The sequence below is a fragment of the Simochromis diagramma genome, unplaced genomic scaffold (assembly GCF_900408965.1).
Source record: "Simochromis diagramma unplaced genomic scaffold, fSimDia1.1 OVJJ01000822.1, whole genome shotgun sequence".
Lineage (NCBI taxonomy): Eukaryota > Metazoa > Chordata > Actinopteri > Cichliformes > Cichlidae > Simochromis > Simochromis diagramma.
The window spans coordinates 3,141,535-3,159,475 of record NW_024387520.1 but is presented as its reverse complement, the minus strand read 5'-3'; the positions used below and the strand labels follow the sequence as shown (position 1 = coordinate 3,159,475).

Below are 17,941 nucleotides of genomic sequence, written 5' to 3'. Positions count from 1 at the left end.
CGTGTGCTAACCCGAGTGTAGAGGACACATAAGGTCAGACACCTCTTTCAACGCTACAGACTGTCAAAAGTGGCAGCTATTTCTAACCGACCTATCACACGTGACCCTGCAAAGGTGGGATATCATCTGAAGAAGTCTCTTGGGTGGGAGGTGAAACGTCTTCATGGCGCTTCATTCGTTTTCTTTCCAACCTCCTGTTTTTTCTTTTTTCTTTTTTTTCCTTTGGGGGGGCTTTTCAATGTTTGCTTGTGTGTGTGAGTGCGTGTGTGTGTTTACTTCTGTCAAAATTGGGGACCTATATCAGCTGACACACCCGTTCATTGGGGACGCTGTTGCCTCTGAGGACCGAAACTACCCCAATTAGACATAAATTGAAGCCATTCAGCGCTTTTCAAGTGGCATTCCCGTCTAAAACTGCCAAAAACGTCCCTAAATATGACTTAGATTGTGTGCGTATATGTGTATGTGTATGTGTGTTTGCGTGCGTCATCAATAACCGACGAGGTCGACGTAATCCAATGGCGACGCGCGTGGGATTTGTTATTGCCGCAGTCCGCTTGTTAAGACGTTAGTTTTGAACTGTCTTGAGGCATTAAACGCGCTCATTTGTAGAAAATTATTTTCGCGCAGCATCGGTGTCGCGGATGGACTGACCTTTAATTACGCTCAACAACTGTAAGTTATTTTATTTCAGATGTATCAAAGTTTGGACGGCAGGCTAACGTTGGCTCTCTTTTTTTTTATCAGGCAGTTTTGTTGCGGTGTTCTCCACAGCAGGCGACATGTTTCACAACAGCTCCCAGAAGAAATACTGGATTTTTAAAAGTGAAGATGAAATCGAGCATATGAGGTGCAAGGCTAATCAGAAATTCCGCAACAAGGCCCTAGAAAGTGGGAAGGTAAGCTGCGATTAGAAATGTCATTAGGCATATTTGAACCAAAGATGTAGCCCATGAACGTCTGTTTGACAGTTACCTTCACTCCCTCCTCTTTGAAGAAGCCCGGGGTGAGTGAGTCCATGTTCTTGCAGCGTCATGAGGAAGACGTCCTATTTCGGCACTATGAGAGGAGGCTGCTGGAATTCTGCAATGCTTTTAAGCCCACAATGCCAAAGTCTGTGGTGGTATGTATGCATGCATGCATGCGGTTTCTTTGAACAGAGCCATGTGACCTCGAGGACATCTGTGAACCACGTGCCTTTCTCTCGTTTTGCAGGGTACAGCCCTCATGTACTTCAGGAGATTCTACCTGAGCAACTCTGTCATGGAGTACCACCCCAGGATTATCATGTAAGTACTGCTGGTCGGTGAAAGGAAAACGAACAGCACTGAGGTGACACATTAAAGGAAGTGTCTGTTGAGGAAAGTTTCTGATAGGTTTGGCAGTTTCCCTCTAAGAATTTGTTGACATATGTGAGTCCTTATATTGACTTTAATAAATTCAAACACTGAGGTGAAAAAAGTAGTCGACAGTAGTAAAAAAGACTCGACGGTGCTGAGCAGGCCAATTACAAAAGTTGCATGTTGACTCAATACGATGCGTAGCTTTGCAGAGAGGTGGACATCAGGTTACTGCATAGGTTATGTTGTAGGGTTTCAGAGGGGTTTGTGGCTACGAGGTGACATCCTTACAGTGTAGATTGTACACAGAAGCATACATCTCTTGGTGTGTTTCAGAAATTCACAGTTTGTTAAACTCACAGGCAAACTTTGAACTGTTTTATTAAAACGATCAAAGCGATGCGACGGTTGTAGTGTAACTCAGTTTGGTGGTCTCTTATCGTAAATTAATGTGATGTCAGGTGTGTTGAAAGCCTCAATTCAAGAGTCAAAGTTGATCTTCAGTGGAGAGAGATGATGTGGGCAGATGTCAGGATGAGAAAGGCGTAAGAGTATGTGGCAGCAAAGCATCTCAGGTGTTTTGTAATCTGTGCTCAGTGTTAACAGGGGTGACCCATGTGATCGTCACCCACAGTCACATTATCAAGTCGTCTAGACTAAGTGCAGACAGATTCTCTAAACACGCTGTTTCTTTTTCTTTGACATCATAATTTTACCTGACCTCATAAGTTGTTTTTTTGTTTTCTCTTCGATCTTAACCAAAGTTGTTCTCAGTGATCTCCTACTTCCTGCTATGACACTTTCCTCCTAACGGGAATGTTTCCTTCCAAGATAAAAGTGCAGCATCCATAGGGCATAGGGGGAGGGTCACTGAATGATTTGCTGTGTATAAAAATGATTTATTTAACTAACACTTAAACCACTTAACCTTCATGTCGTGTTGAATAATGAGTTAATTATAGAAATTTTTTTCAGCCTTGTTCTAAGCAACCTGTTACTTGTTTTAGGCTGACGTGTACATACCTGGCCTGCAAAGTAGATGAATTCAATGTGTCCTGCACCCAGTTTGTGGGCAATCTTGTACAGGAGACCCCAGCAGGACAAGAAAGGGTTCTGGAGCAGATCCTGGAGTATGAGCTACTGCTAATCCAGCAGCTCAACTTTCATTTGGTGGTCCACAACCCCTACAGACCCATGGAAGGTCTGCTCATCGACCTCAAGGTGGGTGTGCTCTTATGACTGCTTCACACTATAAACACGAAGACGGAAACTACTACTGCCCTAATCTCGCTTACTTAAGTTTTCATTTGAACTTATCACTTTTTCCAGACCCGGTACCCTACACTGGAAAGCCCAGAGTCACTGAGGAAGACTGCCGATGACTTTCTGACACAGGCAGCTATGACAGATGCAGGACTACTTTTTTCTCCCTCCCAGATCGCTCTGACAGCTATTCTGAACAGCGCCTCGAGAGCCGGTCTTAACATGGAGAGGTAGTACACAAAGTTCTTAAATCAATAACCAGGTGACAGTGGTCAGTTTGAATTTTCAAACACGGATTTAAAATATGTCTGTTCATTATGAATCGAATCTTCCTCGTGGTTGAAAAAAAAAAAAATTAAATGTTAGATAATGTTTAGAATTTAAGATTTCATCATAAAGTCCAGAGTGATTATTGGCTGGCTTAGTTAATTTATATGTACAGCAAATACATTACAAAAGCAAAATTTGAGTCAGGAACAAAAAAAAAAACCTTAAATGTAATTTCTCTGAGGAAGTTTGTCCCTCGTATGTTAATCAAGACCGATCCCTTCTATGTATTATTTCTCATGCCCAGTTACCTGACCCAGTGCTTAGGACTGAAAGAGGAGAAGGAGACGCTCTCAAAGATGTACGACTCCATGAGACGTGAGTAAACCGCACCTTCAAGTTGACACCACAAGATGGTGATATTGAGCTGTTTTAGCTTCTCCAGAGGCTTTTTCTTGCGGTTCTGTCCGATTGACTGCAAGATACAGAAACTATTATGCTGAATTGCACAAGTAAAGGAAGAACTGAATACATTTTAAATGCCAATCCAACTCATGTGCCTTAGGGCTACAAAACAGGGCATTGGCCTTGGCAAAGAATGCGCTTTCAAACTTGCTGCTTTGTTTTTTCAGGAATGAAAACCCTCCTGAAGAAATATGAGCCTCCTAAACTAGAGGAGGTGAATATTTCCAAACAGAGGCTGGAGAGGATTCATGCCGAATTTGCCAGTTCAAGCAAGTAAGGAGACGACATTAACTCCCTTGGTTGTTTTTGTTTTGTGATACTTTCCAACAGTTAAACATTGTGATATTAAAACCAGAATATATAAAGCTGATCAGTGTGTACATATGTATGTAGAAAGAAAAATAACACTTAATGTCACTGTAAAACTGTCACGTAGCACTCTGGCACACACAAACAAGCGACTAAGTCCAGGTATATATTGTTTTATTTTAGCCAGGTTGTCGTATCTAAGATGCAAAAGGTTCAAGGTTCAGTAATCAGGTAGAAAAATAAAAAGGATTACACATCATTATCATCAGCTGTATGAAATACAGAAAGTACATCATCTATACCATGTAGCACAGCTGATATTGGTATAGCTGATGAGGAGTTTTGTTTGTTTTGTTTTTTTTTTGTTGTTCTGGGCGATGTTAGGAGACATTATGTCACTTATCTGTCGCCAGATGTCTGCTAACACTCGGTGAGGTCCGTGGTATCTTAAGTGCAACTACAGTAAACTGTGGTAAACTTTTGCGCTATGACAGGCACAGATTCAGACTTTTGCAGCTGCTCGAATCACGACGAGGCACACGGGGCCAACCGTTATGACGTTGAAGTTGGTAAATCTGTGCGTGGCATGACTTCTCCGGGTGGATCTATGTACTGAAACGCCACCTGTTGGTGGAGGGAAAAGCGAGAGAGAGAGAGAGAGAGACTGCAACGCGTGAAAGATTTTTTTTTTTGTGTTTTTTTTTTTTTTTTTTTAAACGTCGAAAAAGGCATAAAGGGGAGTTCCAGTGAAAGTCGTTAGAGCAGCATATATGTAGGCCCACACACAATAACGGGATCCGTCAGGATTACACATGCACAGGATGGGTTACAGGTATCTTCTACAAACTCCTATGACTACCTTTCAGCTGTAATCGTACACAAACACAGTTTCTCTATACAAGCCTAAGTATATAACATCAATAAACAAAGCAGCATATTTAAAAAACAGCCAAAAAAAGAAGTAACAATCGACTCCTGTTGCTGTGTCAAAGTTCACACACAGACTGGAAGTCGTCAATGGTTTAAAGGAAGAGCTTATCGTAAAAATCAGGCGACGTGGGTGAGAGGACAGAGAGTAGAAAGGGCGTTAAGGCTCGTGTTGTCTTGGCAAGAGGTGCTATGTTTGAATTCCCTGATGATGGCAGAAAAAAAAAACCGCTACTTCAATGCTTTGGATTTCCTTTCTCCTGTGTCATCACGAGACAGAAGTTGGCCCATCAGGTAGCCTCCCTACCAAACCCCCTATTTGTCTGGTTCTGTCAGTTACCAACTGTAACTGCTCAGGTTTTTTTTTTTTTTTTTTTGAGGGAGTGGCAGGAATAGCAAGGATTTAAAAAAAATAATAATAAAAAAAAAAAAAGTCTGCAGTAAAGTCTCTCAGATCTTCACAGAAATCTTTGAGGCTTTTTGCCCATCTTTAAACACGGCGTCATCGTTTGAAGCATTTCGAGAAGGGCTTTGGAAGGACAGCATTCAGAAACGCAGCAAGTGGGTTTCCCATGGAGAACAGCCGTATTGCATTTATACCGCCAGGAATCTAGGCCACATGCTTGGAAAGTACAAACTCGCTCCAGTCTTCGGTTCTACACCTCACGGGATGATGAGGCCTCGCTTTGGCTGGCTGTGCGGCCCGACCGCCACACTTTTGATTCTCAGGTGAAAAATCGTATGAAAACTCACATTACCTGGATGGCAGCAGCGAGTGACATGATGGTGCACTCTGTCCTGTAAGATAAAGCGAACACGTTTGTGAAAGGGACTTTGTTTGCTGTGCATCAAAATGTTCCAGACAGATGGCCTCGCCAGTCGTGTGTGGCTTGCAAACATGGCGTGAAGAGAGTCTAAATGAAGTCATAGAAACTAAAATAATGAAGAGAAACACAAAATGCAACTAAGAGTGATTATGGAGGGGCACTACACACTAGAGGTCTCACACTACCGAAATGAGTCGACGACAGAGTTGACAAGTTACAGTTAACAGCAAAGATGTGGGACGGTTATTTCTCGCAAAACAACACTTGCGATTTGCAGAAGTGTTTGCAAAACTAGTTTTACACCTACATGCTAAATTATTTTATTTTTTTCCCCCCCATCGCAGCAAACGAAAGAGAGGATATGAAGAAGATGGCCATGTAGCAAAAGAACCACGGTTGGTAGAAGAGGTGAGGCAGGCCGACATTATTCTCAGTTTAACGTTTGTTTGTTGTTGTTGTTGTTGTTTGTTTTTTAAACAATTCTTTCTAAAGCTAGACTTTTGTTTTATTTCAGGAATGGACTGATGAAGACCTCATCTAGACTTGTGCAACTGAGCAGAGTTTAAAGTTATTATATATACACATTAATTCCAGTGTTTTACTGTAAAGGGATGTGACATAAATGCAGGTGTTCGTGTCATAATTGCAGTCAGCTGTTTGTTTGCTCTCTCTTCTGCTTTTTTAATAAAGAGTTTTCTACATATTTCTATGTCACATGACACCATGTGCACACATTTCTCCTCCTTCAAATCAGGAGACCAAAAGAAAAACCCACTCCGTAATCTACTTTACAAAAACAGTTTAATGAGTGCATGCATGTCTGATACAGTCTGTACTATCCCAATTTTTTTTCTTTTTACTGCTGTAAACACTTTTGTTTTACTTGGTTTCTCTGATTATGTGTCTTGAAGTTTCAAAAAAAAAAAAAAAAAAAGCCTCAACCAGATAATCAAAAAATAGCTGATACAATTATTGGGAAAAATGCAGCTCTTCTCATGTATATACTCATGATTCCAGCAAGAGAATTTATTAATATAAAATAACCATACTTTTCTTTTTTCGAAAGACTTTGTTCCAATCTAGAAAAGAAAAACAAAAACAAACCACAGACATACAGAGATGCTTGTTTCAGTACTTTGCAGATATTGTCACCACCTTCAAATAAGTCACTAATTACAAAAAAGCATCATCTCTTGTAATCCAGTTTCCAGTAAAGGGGTCTGAGGAAAACTAGCATCTCCTTGTCAGTTTCCTCATATTGAGTAGGAGGGGAGGGGTGGGGGGGCACTTTGGCAACCTGTGCTATTGAAAACACATACTGGGTACAAAAAGCCCCTCTCAGCATTTGGCCTCAGTGATGAAAGGAATAAATGTACCCAAATCACAGTTAATGGAGGAGGGGAACAAATATTTGCATTGTGCATACAGCTGTCAGTTACTGGTGCAAGTTCTTTGTTTGTTTTTTATTTATTTTTTAAAGTACGCCGTCGCCTGTTGTACTCAGCTGCTGTTGTTGCATAGCTCTCTTGTGGTGAACGAGACAAGATGGCAGGTGGGTGGGATGGGCGGGACTATCAGAGGAAGATATGATGGAGAATGGTGGATGGGTTGCCATGGTGATGAGGGTAGAGCATGCCATGTCTCCACCTGGCTGCACTCGGAGACTTGACGCAAGGATGGGGAGGATGGGAGGAGAGGAAGAGTGCAGTACTACCTGTTGCTGTTGGACATGGCATACTGAGCCTGCTTCTGCTGGAGGAGCTCTGTGATGGCCAGCATCTTTTTCAATACATGCTGCGGAGATCAAACGGGGAGATAAATGAGCCTCGTGAAACGGGACGGCATTAATTGATGTCTGTGTGCGAGAATGTGGCAGCGGTCTCTAACCTGTCCTGAGCCCCTCTCGTTGCTCAGCGTCCGGAGCTCGTCTGAGTGTGTGGCACAGATCTCGTGCAGCGCGGCCAGGTCCCGGGACAGGTCCGTCCTAAAGTGCTCCGTGGCTTCAGGGAGGTCAGGCACATTCTAGAAACACAGTTAAGAGTTTCTTAAAGTTTTTCAAAGATTATGAAAAGGTTATTGTAAGAAATGTAAGAAAACATGAAAAGGTATCCTTTTATAATTTCCCTAAGGCCAATGTAGTATTTAAGCTACTTTCTTAATTTGACCAATAGTCAAAAAGCAGTGATGACATACCGCCCACTCAATTTAGAGCTTTTGTCAATGTAAAGAGATGCAACTACACACTGAATTGCTAAGATATCTTAATAGTACTTTACTTTTACTTTATAAAACTAAAAAGCATTTAAATGCACTAATCTTTTGAGCTTTCGGCAACAAACGTGACTCACCCCCAACTCGTCCAGAAACATGATCATCCTGTGTTTGTTGTTTTTGATGAAAGGGTTTACACCCTCCATGTAGGGTTCCTGTTCGTGAGCAGAGACAACTGTCAAATCCAGACAAATCTCGACACGTGCCTTCCTATAAAAGCTGAATGAAAGAATTCATACCTTAGCACCAAATTCAACCAGGTTAGCCAGATTCTGGACAGACTTCGCCACCAGTGTGAGGGTCCTGCCTGCTGTTGAAGATGGAGGATCTGCAAAAGGGAACAGTAGTGTCAAATGCACAGTGGCAAGTCACAGAGTGAGCAAAGATGATATGGTGTGTGCGCTTTTCAGCAGATGCTCACCAGAAATGATGTTGAACATTCTGGGATTGAGGATGGCGGGGCAGATCAGTCTTAGAAAGACAAAGCCACTAGAAAAGGAATCGATAAGCATAATAAGATATTGAAACATAATAAACAAACATTTATACTCTCAAAGAAAATCTGTGTTTTTTGGCAGTTTGTCTACCTTACAACTCTCGTTCGCATGGTGGTGTTGGTGGGCCACTTCTGTTGCACAGACTTCTGCAGACAGCCGTAGATGTACCTCAAAGTACTGAAAAAGTAATTATAGAGACACCTGAATTGATTTTTTGGGTTCCTTGGACTTGTGGTTTGATTTTCTGCTGTGTGAGGGTAAATGAGCTTACGGTGGAAGGATCTCAGCAGCCATGAAGATCTTCTCCACCAGCTCAGACAGTATGTTGAGGAGATGCCCCAGATTCATATTCACATCTTCATTCTTTTCCAGTTTTGAAGGGTTCAACTTAAAAACAATTTTTAAAAAAGGTAGATTTAGGCCGAGATTTGGAGGGGAAATAGACAAATAAATTCAACAAGATAAATATTTCACCTTATTGTACAGTATCAACACTTAATGCAACATTTTTAGCAGGCGTTTACCTCGCAGGACTGTTTGCTCTCCATGATTTTGAGGATGGTGTCTTTGAGCGCGTGGTGGACGAAGGGTGTTGCTGTGGCCTTCATGTACTGCTCCATCAGTGTGCTGGCCAGTGTAGTCGCTCTGAACAATGTTGTGGCCTCATCTGGTAGCAATGCATAAGCAGAGAAGGGTTTTTAAAATGCGTGGACATGACAACTTCCCGGTTACTAAGCAACATGATTGTCACTTATAGCTTTCAATGAAATGATTCTTTAAAGCCAAATCTTTAAAACCAATCTATTTAGATGCCTAAGCCTTCCTATCTTTGGATCACAATAGCTGTGACTCCTACCCTCCATGCTAATCTCTCTGTCATTGAGTGTCCTGAGTAGTGGGGCTTCAGTCTTCTCGTGCCTGAAGATCCGCAGGAGGAGACTTGCCAGTAAGGAGCGGTCCTGACCGCACACATGTGCCAAAGCATAGACGACATAAAACTCCTTCTGCAAGATTATCTGCAAAGGATGCACAACAAGGACATAAAGTCAACAACTGAGTAGACTGTTAATAGACGTTGCAATCAAAGCCACTTTTCAGTGGTTCAGACCTCCTTGAATTCGTTGTACTCCTCTTCGGGCATGATCTTCTCCACGGAGTAGCGGGCACGTACGCGTAAGGAGCCCGGCTCAATGCCCTTCAGAGGAACGTAGGAGCTGAGAGGGAACCACTCGTCAATCATCTGGCCTTTTTGCAGCCGGTTTAGCTGGCAGCGCATGAACACTGAGAAGGGAAGAGACATTGAGGCATCGATGAACACGGAGAGAAAAGGGTAGATAACGGAAATAAAGTAAATGCAGATTTGAATCTGTTTTAAAACTTGAAGCTGTTACTTACAGATGTCATTTTCTTTACTCTTTTTCGTTTTGTTGCTCAAGCTGATTTCAAATCTGTTAATTTCACTGGACAAGTCACTGAAACAACAGAGATAAACAAATCATTCTCTAAACCAGGAACCACACACACTGCTCATTTCAAATGTACAGTACCGGTATTCAAGTGCATTGTTTTCAAAATCATCTGTTAACATACGTACATATAAATGGGAATATGCTTTAATCTGTTTGTATATCTTGTTATGTTGCCACATTAATGTTTTGCTATGTAGCAAACACTTCAACTTCACTAACATCACATGCACAGCATTTCAGCTCCAATTGTAAAACAATGACTACATTTACATGGAATATAATACTAAAAAAAAAGAGAAAGAAATTGTAGTCTGTGAACAAATCGTTCACTTGGTTTCAGGCTGTGTTCCTCCTTTGCATGCTCTTGTATTTATATAAATGCCAGGTCATTTATATTACTGCAGACCGAGAGCTCAGAAGAATCAAAAGAGCAATAATAGCAACTACAGTGCCATACAGATGAGAGATATATGTCTTCAAGTATCTATTCAGATAAACATCACAGATGTTAGACGTGTATTTTTTTGCATGTTACACTTTTCTAGTTCATTGCATGTGCAGCCAGTGAGAAACAAGAAAAAAGCATTTTATTAAAGGATCCACCAAACATCAACTTAAGGACAAAAGCGGAGTTGTAATTTCAGCTACATTTACATGTCAAATAATTCAAACAAAAAAGTGTGTGTGTGTGTTTTCCAGAGTGTAAGGCCTCTGCCTGCATTAACAAACCAGATGAAAAACATTGCATGTATGTACACCGCTGACTCAAGGGTTCAGCTCCTCTCTGCCACTCACTGAACAGAGCAGACACAAAAAGATGTGCATCTTTGGCAGGAGAGCAAGAACCCTGCTCAAACAGCAGCACTGGCCACAGTGCAAGACTCTTTGTCGCTATAGTGACATGAAAAGTGGCTAAATCAGGCTGGAAGCTGCTTAAGCAACAATGAGATGAACTGAAGCATGACATGTACTCTGCGAGTGAGAGGGATGTCAGTCGCATGAGCTAATATCCAAATGACAAAAGTGTAAAAAAACAACAACAACAACAAAAAACGATGTTCAATGCCATCGGTGCAGCTTATTCAGTGACAATGTTAATGTGTACAACCATAAAGGTATGGGTTTCCTTAGGCAGAATATGTGAATCACCGTACTTTCCTGTTAACTATGCCACTCCAACATGGTCCTGGGGCAGATTCACTTTGCAGACTTTCAACAACATCAACCTCAGTCTTATCTGTGCTCTCTCAAACAGTGGTAAACATTGGCACTACACTGGCTATATAGCATGATGCTAGTATGCTATGAAGTGATTCTAAGCAATAAAAATAGCTGGAAACATTAGAAGGATAAAACATGAAGGGAGAAACATAACAGCAAAAGCCAAAGGAGAGAAATAAACAAGTACAACAAACTTACTCAAAGATGAATTCCTCAGTGAAGACGGGGTTCTGCCCCTCCCGTGGGTGCGTCTTAGCAACCTGGACACTGTTCAGGTAGATGTTACAGTAGGGGTTGGTGAAATACTTCGCTGGCAACTTGTGCGCCTCCTCCACGTACAGCACCAGGCTGCTCACCTGAAAGACAGCAATAAAGATTAAAACATATGCACTGATGGGTTGCAATAATTAGATTTCCTGATATGCCATGACATTTGAGGAGAACCTCGTCAAACTACTGAATTAATCTTTAATCAGAAAAATTGTAACAACTGCCTCATCACAGAAGAATTAATATACAAGCCATTTTAATAATCAGTGTTTAATCTTTCACAATATTATTACGTTTTGATACATTTTAAACTTTAAAATGTTGATGTCACAATTGCAGCCCTCTCTTGCTCATACACCTGAATGAGAGCTGCCTCTTTATTCACTGGATTTAATCTTCTGCTGTGTTGCTTTGCCATCATGACCACACACTGGGTGCTGCTATACAAACCTGTCTAAGCCTCTTGTTGGAGGTGGGCTGAGTGGTTTTCCTTAGGTTATTACAGAAGGTTTGAAGGCATTTCATCCAATCCTGCAGAAAAAAGGAAAGAAGAAAATGGCCAAAACATTAAAAAAAATACTGTATTTACACTGTGTGTACTCATTTATTCCACGAAAAGGAATAAAATGAAAGTCTCATTGTGAAATTTCTAACTGGTGGCCACTTGCATCTGGAAACTGAAAATGTTTTGTGGCCCCAAACTTATCTAAGACAAAATATACTATAATGAATATATTACAATATAAAACAAGAGAAAACTGCTGTCCTAAAGTAAACCTGTTCCACCGGTGCTACAGTGTAAATGTGTAATCCTACAGTGAAACAACACTGCCACCATCAGGTCAAACTGAAGCTACAGCAATAAGTCTTTCATTTTCGAGCATTTTCATGACATTGCAGAAAGATTTTAAATCAAAGAACTGAGGCGTGATTAAAGTGGTGTTTCACCTCTAATTCAAGGGGTTTGATAAATGATGCAGTATGTTCGTGAGCTCTTTCCTTCCTTCCTACTTTTCTCTTCCCAGCATTCTAACTTCCACTTTAGACAATGATACATGAAAGATAAAATAAATAATGGAATAAATTTGCACTCTGATCTAGCAGAAGACAAATGGAAAGAATACCAGTCGGTTGAGTTCTACGAAAGTAGATAACGATGTTGAAATCCTTGTTCTTTTAGAGAAGCACCCTTCAGCTCTCAGAAAAATAAATGTATGTGTATAAAAACATTTATAAGAATGTGTATGCGTTTCTGCCTTGTTTGACCATTTTCTGTGACAGTAAAGTGCTGACTCTCCGTTTACCTGTGCCTGCTCTGTAGCCTCTCCTGCAAAGTAGAATATGTATTGTTCCTCGCTAAAGTGCTGGACAACAATCTGGAAACAGTTTGGCCTGAAAAAGTAAAGCAGAAGACAACATGCTTTAAAGATTAAAAATAATTTTCATCTATACAATGTCTACACAACTGCTATCATTAAGCATTCAGATTTTAAAGTGTAAAAAATGAAACCACTGATTAGATTTCAAAGCCCGACCTGCCAAACAGACTGTCGTGCACGCCGTAGACGGAGCACACGCTTAAGTCGATCAGCCCTTTGGGTTTCGTGGCTCTTTTCTCGTTTTCAAAATAGATGAGCTGTGCGTCATTACCCTCCAGGATAAAGTAAAGGTTCTTCCACCGTTTGCCTTTGCCTGTGGGAGAAATCAAAGTTCAGACTCTGAGTGAGATAATAGTTACTCACGATATTACAAGAAGATAATAAAAGCCCAGACAAAACGAGCCAACGTTACACAAACCTTTATTGATCAGGAGGTAGCCTTTTTTGACAATGTTTTTGTAAAAAGCATCTTTTGTTTTCCGTCTGATAGTGTTATAAATTTCTCTCCCATCCACTACGTCAGTCAGAACCTGTTCCTGGTGCTACAGTAAATGCAAAAACAAACACCGTATAAGGACAGAGGTAAAATGACATCATTCAAACGACCAGCTTACATCGCTTTTCTCCGTCTGTTATGTCTATTGATTAAGAGAAGTGTGGATGATTTTTATTAAAAATTGACATTTACTGTTCACTGAGAGTCCAATCATATTAAAATGTAGTACTTTACCATATTTAAGGTTAAGTCCTCCACCTTGCATTCATTTAAGCTCTAAAACTTCACCTCAAATATCAACAAAATGACATCTCAGAAGAAATTTTGTACATTGCCTTTCCAAGGTGGCACAAATGCTAAGCCCTGATATCTTCAGAGACACACACACACACAAAAAAAACAAAACAAAACACACTGTCGAATGTCATTTTGCTAAGTCAAAAATACAGTGAGGTTCACTATATGACGTTAGCATATAACTGTGCTTACCTGCACTGAAACAGCTTCTTTTAAGTTGTAACCCTCAACAATCTGTTCTTTCTTGTAATGGTCGATGATGTCATCAACACTGCCAGAGAGAAAAGACACTCAGCTCATCAGTAACTACGTCGGCATCCTCAATATGTGCTGATGCTGCATTAAAGAAATGCTACAGTTATACTGCAACTTTCTTTATATAACTGTGTTGCATCGCCACACTGAAGGCAGCCACACTGGCAGACATACCTGTTATAGTACCTCCCCCCCATCACGTATTGATTGTTAGGTGTGGGGGAGATCTTAAACCTTTGGATGTTTTCAATGGTGCGAAAAAAGAGGGAATAGTCGCCAGGTGTGTTGTCTGAAGGCCGGACTAGAAAACCGCACACTTGACCAACTATGAAATTAAAAGGAGCAAAAGAAGCAGAGTGAAGGAAAAAGAGACGTTTAGATAATGTTCACAACATATTTGGGACAAAAAGAAACTGTAAAGTCTGCAGTGCTGAGTGAAGGTGTACCTGTCATCAGAAGGTTGTAGGCCTCTTGCTTGGTGATCTTTCCGTGATACCAGCTGTAGGAGAGCAACAGAAGGAAAACAGACTGAATTAACGGAATCAACTGAATGCTCAGTAGTGATCACATGTCTAAAAGACAAAGCAAACTAGGCTCCGCGTATGGATGCATTTTCTGCAATAATAAAATACAGTAATACAATTATGTGTGATAAATTATTGTAACAGAGAGGACAGATTTTTATGGAAGAGAACAGATGTCAGACACTAAGTAAGTCAGTTCAGTGCCATGGAGCTTACACTTTTCCCTCATGTGGATCCTCCTCACGGCCCTGAAAATGATCACAAACAGAAATGTCTGTAGTTTTTACAATGTCATGGAATTTTTTTTGTGTATTCATATATCCCATCCCAACTGTGGGTGCTATGCTTTTGCCTACTTTAGTGTCCTATATTGCAGTCACCTCACAGTGCTAGTGCAGTGCTTGTTTTTAATGCACACTACTGTGCAGATGCCACTATTAATTTTGTTTGGGTGTTTTTCCCACCGAATTGACTTTTATTGTTTGATAAAGATCTTTTGAAAAATAAGGTGATATGAGCTTCTCAATGTCAGGCCGTACTTACCACCTCCTCCACCAAATCCTCCACAATGAGTCCCTGCTCCTCTGTGCGAACATTGCTCACCCACATCCAGCCATCTTCCAGTTCATTGTGAACAATAAACATGTCCCCTTTAAGGAAGCTACAAATAGATCAAGTCAAAATAAGGTAACTAAGAAAGACTTTATCCAACACTATCTGCATCACATTGTCGCTCTGTAAGGGAACTATCGTCTCAACTGTGATTTAATGTGAACTTGGGATCAGTAAAGTGAACACATATACAGACAATAATAATTTAGTGTGGAAATAAAGCGTTACTAGAATCTGAAGTAGCGCTGTGCCATATCATTTCATTCGTGATAATACCAGCATAATTTTTTTACACAATATAAAAATGTCATATCTCAATATTGCTATAGCAACGTCATGTATTCACAGTACACCCAACGAGACAAGCCCGGGCATGTCTGAAGCAAGAGCCTTGTATCAGGCTCCAATGACGATTTAGACTCCACGAGCATCATCGGAGCATTCGCTAGTTCCGCTTCATATGAGAGAAAGAACAGTGGAAGGTGGAAAAGCTAAGATTTTGATACAATATACCAGGTGGAAAATTAGTTTCAGTTTTATTATGTGACAATATTGCGCAGGCTCATGAAGAGTTAAAGTTAACCTCCTAGGAACTGGCATCCACATATGTGGACATCACATTTTGGGTTGTCTAGACCAAAATACTAAATTTTGCTCTGCAAGGGCCTGATATCCACTTATAAGAACACTGCCACTGTTCTATCGAAATTTAAAACAAACGTCCTCTTATGTGGACCTCTTTTTCCAAAGGTAATTCTTTGTTTTTACATTCATCAGGTCCCAGTCAGCCCAAATAGCAAAGAGAAATTAAAAAAGCATGCCATGAAAGAGTTCAGGTCTTACCAGGTTAAGGTACTTTAGGTAATGTTAAACTAAAATGTTTAGTAGGCTACTTTTGTGCTTAAATCTGACTTTTGCTGTGTCACTACTGTTAGACTAGAATGCTGCGGCTGGTGGCGCCTCATGTCACACTTAAAATTAGGAAGTGTGTGATCAGCAACAGTAACTTGTTGCAAAAAAAATGCCCTCCATATACTTACTTTTTAAACTGCTGCCCGCATGCATCAATAACATTTTGTTAACTATTTTATAAATTCGACACTGGAAATATTCTTGAATTGTCATGATAAAACTTTGAACCATGTCGCCTACCCCTAATCTGAAGTAAATGTTGCATGTGTGCTCAGTTAAGCCTGTGGCTCACTGGCAGGCTCAGCGTTGAGGTTGACTTCAGACAGTTGTTTATCAGATTTAGGAAATCGGGAATAGGTGGGATCATCAGTAAGTGTGCCTACTGCAGCTTAATGACAGGGACAAGACCGTTTTTCAGTCACAAGTCAGATAATGTGCTTTCCAGCCTGCTGTGTCATGCCACAAAAATGAAAGGAAGACTAGGCTGTTCTTTGTGCTAAGAATAGGTATTTTTTAGGTCTAGGATGTCACTGTGGCTCGTGTGCAACTAAAAGATTATGGTTCACATTCAAAAAAATACTTTTAGGAAAGTGATGGTTGGGACACGAGGATTTTGCCCTACAAGACAAGAAAAGCAGATTTTGTGCACACATGACACTTACCTGATCTCATCAGTATCTGGCACTTTGGTGTATGGAAGTATGGCCCTGACTCTCCTCCTGTCTTCTACAGGCTGTGGAAACAGGAATAAAAAAAAAGAATAAAAGCCTCATTCTTAGCCCTGACCTTTCAGAATTATATTCATGTAAAATCCTCCAATTATTTTTGAAAATCAAGTATTCTACTACAGCTCCCAGGGGTAAATCCCACTACCTTAAAAAGCATAATTAACATTAGCCCAGGCTTTGCCTTAAACAGTTCTGAAATCTGCCAGAAGGCAAAAGAAAAAAAAGGAAAAGGAAGACCATAAAATACTTCCTCTTGCAATGAACAAGTGGCGTAAAAAAAAAAAAAAAAAAAAGAAATAATAAAGAAGTGAAGGCTGACTTTGAGTTATCTCAAAAGGTGCACATTTCCACTCATCTTTCAACCCTCACACGTTTTATCAGATCAGAACTCTTAAGGGACATTTCAGGAGATTAGGTTTCATTATGCACACTTTACTCTTGTCCCATTTTGCACACTGTTAAGTATATATAAAAAGGGTCTGAAGTTTTGATAGAGCTCTGGGGAAAGTTCGTTTCTACTTATTTCCAAAACAGCATAGGAGACCGTTAATTCAACAAGCTGCCAGTCACACATTTTATTCGCTACATTAAACACAGCTATCCAACCATCACAATTTCAGTTTTTAAAAGGAAATCATTAATGATATGCCATCTGAAAGTCATAGTTCATTTATATCAGCACAAAAAAAAAAAAAAACCACACGAGAAACTTCTCACGTTATGTTAAGTTTTTTAAAACTGACGAGCAGTTCATTTTTAATATAGCACAACCTTGGCCTACTTTGAGTTGAGAAACATTGGGGACGGTGTGACAAAACAAATCGGGGGTCAAATAAAATTACAGAGGAACACTACAAGACTTTACATTTATCTTAAACGTAGTTTGAATTACACTGTATACCTTCAGCCATGGAGTCACTCACCTCTGGAGGGGCCACTGGTGATAGCAGTTTCTCTCCTTTTAGAAGGCAAGACACATAGCTGTAGTAACCAATCAGGTCTGATAAGGACGAGAACCGCCGCCCACCAATGTAATAGTCCCCACACATGGCGATTATCCTGTTAATAGAACACATAACAATAAAGAAGGTGCCGCGGTTAGCTTTAAGTACAGGTAAACCCCTGGGCAGTAAAGACAATCAAAAAGAGTTCAACTCTCATTTATTTGACAGTTGAATTATCTGTATCGATTACTTCCATCATTGTTCCTATGATACACCATCCAGCTCTGGTGTAAACACAGCTGACGATATAAACTGCTTCATCACATGCATATGTGCAAAGGTAAGCTCATACCGACACAATGAAACATCAGTGCTGACAGTCTGTGCGTTTGAAGACAATCCATTAAGTCTGTTTCGACAGCAGTGCCAAACCCATTTACTAGATATGAATGGGAAATTGTGACACAGGTTAAAAACCTGAAAATCACTGCAGTGTACGGGTACGATTACTGCTATCTGATGACATTATTAGCAGGTCAAACTTTTCTTCGGTTCCTGAACTCAAATACTGTGGCATCGCTGAGAGTTAAAAACAGCCCAAATTGTTTCATCTCAATTAAATTGATCTGTGTGGGTGCCCTTCCAGGTGTTACACTAAAGTTTAGCAT

The 17,941-nt window shown here is 40.5% G+C and overlaps 2 protein-coding genes across 4 annotated transcripts in view; one reads left to right on the top strand and one right to left on the bottom strand.

The window, feature by feature from the left end:
* The first annotated feature begins 248 nt into the window (after nt 1–248).
* ccnh (cyclin H) lies at nt 249–6,317 on the top strand. Of its 2 annotated transcripts, none has more exons than XM_040019198.1 (10): nt 249–675; nt 752–899; nt 998–1,123; nt 1,216–1,289; nt 2,348–2,561; nt 2,670–2,833; nt 3,178–3,248; nt 3,503–3,608; nt 5,743–5,806; nt 5,913–6,317. In XM_040019198.1, the coding sequence occupies exons 2-10, from the start codon at nt 783–785 to the stop codon at nt 5,937–5,939; spliced, it is 963 nt and encodes a 320-aa protein (XP_039875132.1). In that variant the 5' UTR covers nt 249–675; nt 752–782; the 3' UTR covers nt 5,940–6,317. The 2 variants fall into 2 exon arrangements, with proteins under 2 accessions (XP_039875132.1, XP_039875131.1); XM_040019197.1 differs by having other exon boundaries at nt 252–675; nt 748–899.
* The window catches only part of rasa1a (RAS p21 protein activator (GTPase activating protein) 1a), a 28,887-nt gene continuing 17,128 nt past the window's right edge, over nt 6,183–17,941 (bottom strand). For both annotated transcript variants that reach the window (XM_040019195.1, XM_040019196.1), the window contains exons 3-25: nt 17,253–17,388; nt 16,264–16,334; nt 14,621–14,738; nt 14,294–14,325; nt 14,000–14,052; nt 13,728–13,878; nt 13,491–13,569; nt 12,924–13,047; nt 12,662–12,818; nt 12,431–12,518; nt 11,577–11,657; nt 11,055–11,212; nt 9,562–9,638; nt 9,275–9,447; nt 9,023–9,182; nt 8,691–8,833; nt 8,438–8,553; nt 8,257–8,343; nt 8,091–8,158; nt 7,909–7,997; nt 7,747–7,824; nt 7,286–7,420; nt 6,183–7,192 (exon numbers count right to left, since the gene is read on the bottom strand). In XM_040019195.1, coding sequence (XP_039875129.1) covers nt 7,109–7,192; nt 7,286–7,420; nt 7,747–7,824; nt 7,909–7,997; nt 8,091–8,158; nt 8,257–8,343; nt 8,438–8,553; nt 8,691–8,833; nt 9,023–9,182; nt 9,275–9,447; nt 9,562–9,638; nt 11,055–11,212; nt 11,577–11,657; nt 12,431–12,518; nt 12,662–12,818; nt 12,924–13,047; nt 13,491–13,569; nt 13,728–13,878; nt 14,000–14,052; nt 14,294–14,325; nt 14,621–14,738; nt 16,264–16,334; nt 17,253–17,388 — 2,458 coding nt within the window. In that variant the 3' untranslated portion in view covers nt 6,183–7,108. The remainder of the gene's footprint in view (nt 7,193–7,285; nt 7,421–7,746; nt 7,825–7,908; nt 7,998–8,090; nt 8,159–8,256; nt 8,344–8,437; nt 8,554–8,690; nt 8,834–9,022; nt 9,183–9,274; nt 9,448–9,561; nt 9,639–11,054; nt 11,213–11,576; nt 11,658–12,430; nt 12,519–12,661; nt 12,819–12,923; nt 13,048–13,490; nt 13,570–13,727; nt 13,879–13,999; nt 14,053–14,293; nt 14,326–14,620; nt 14,739–16,263; nt 16,335–17,252; nt 17,389–17,941) is intronic.

What these genes read in the sequence shown, in the direction of transcription:
- ccnh (XM_040019198.1), top strand. Translation starts at nt 783, where the DNA reads ATGTTTCACAACAGCTCCCAGAAGAAATACTGGATTTTTAAAAGTGAA. An exon ending in AGGCCCTAGAAAGTGGGAAG is followed by an intron (nt 900 to 997) that starts GTAAGCTGCGAT and finishes TCCTCTTTGAAG; the next exon opens with AAGCCCGGGGTGAGTGAGTC. An exon ending in AACCACGGTTGGTAGAAGAG is followed by an intron (nt 5,807 to 5,912) that starts GTGAGGCAGGCC and finishes GTTTTATTTCAG; the next exon opens with GAATGGACTGATGAAGACCT.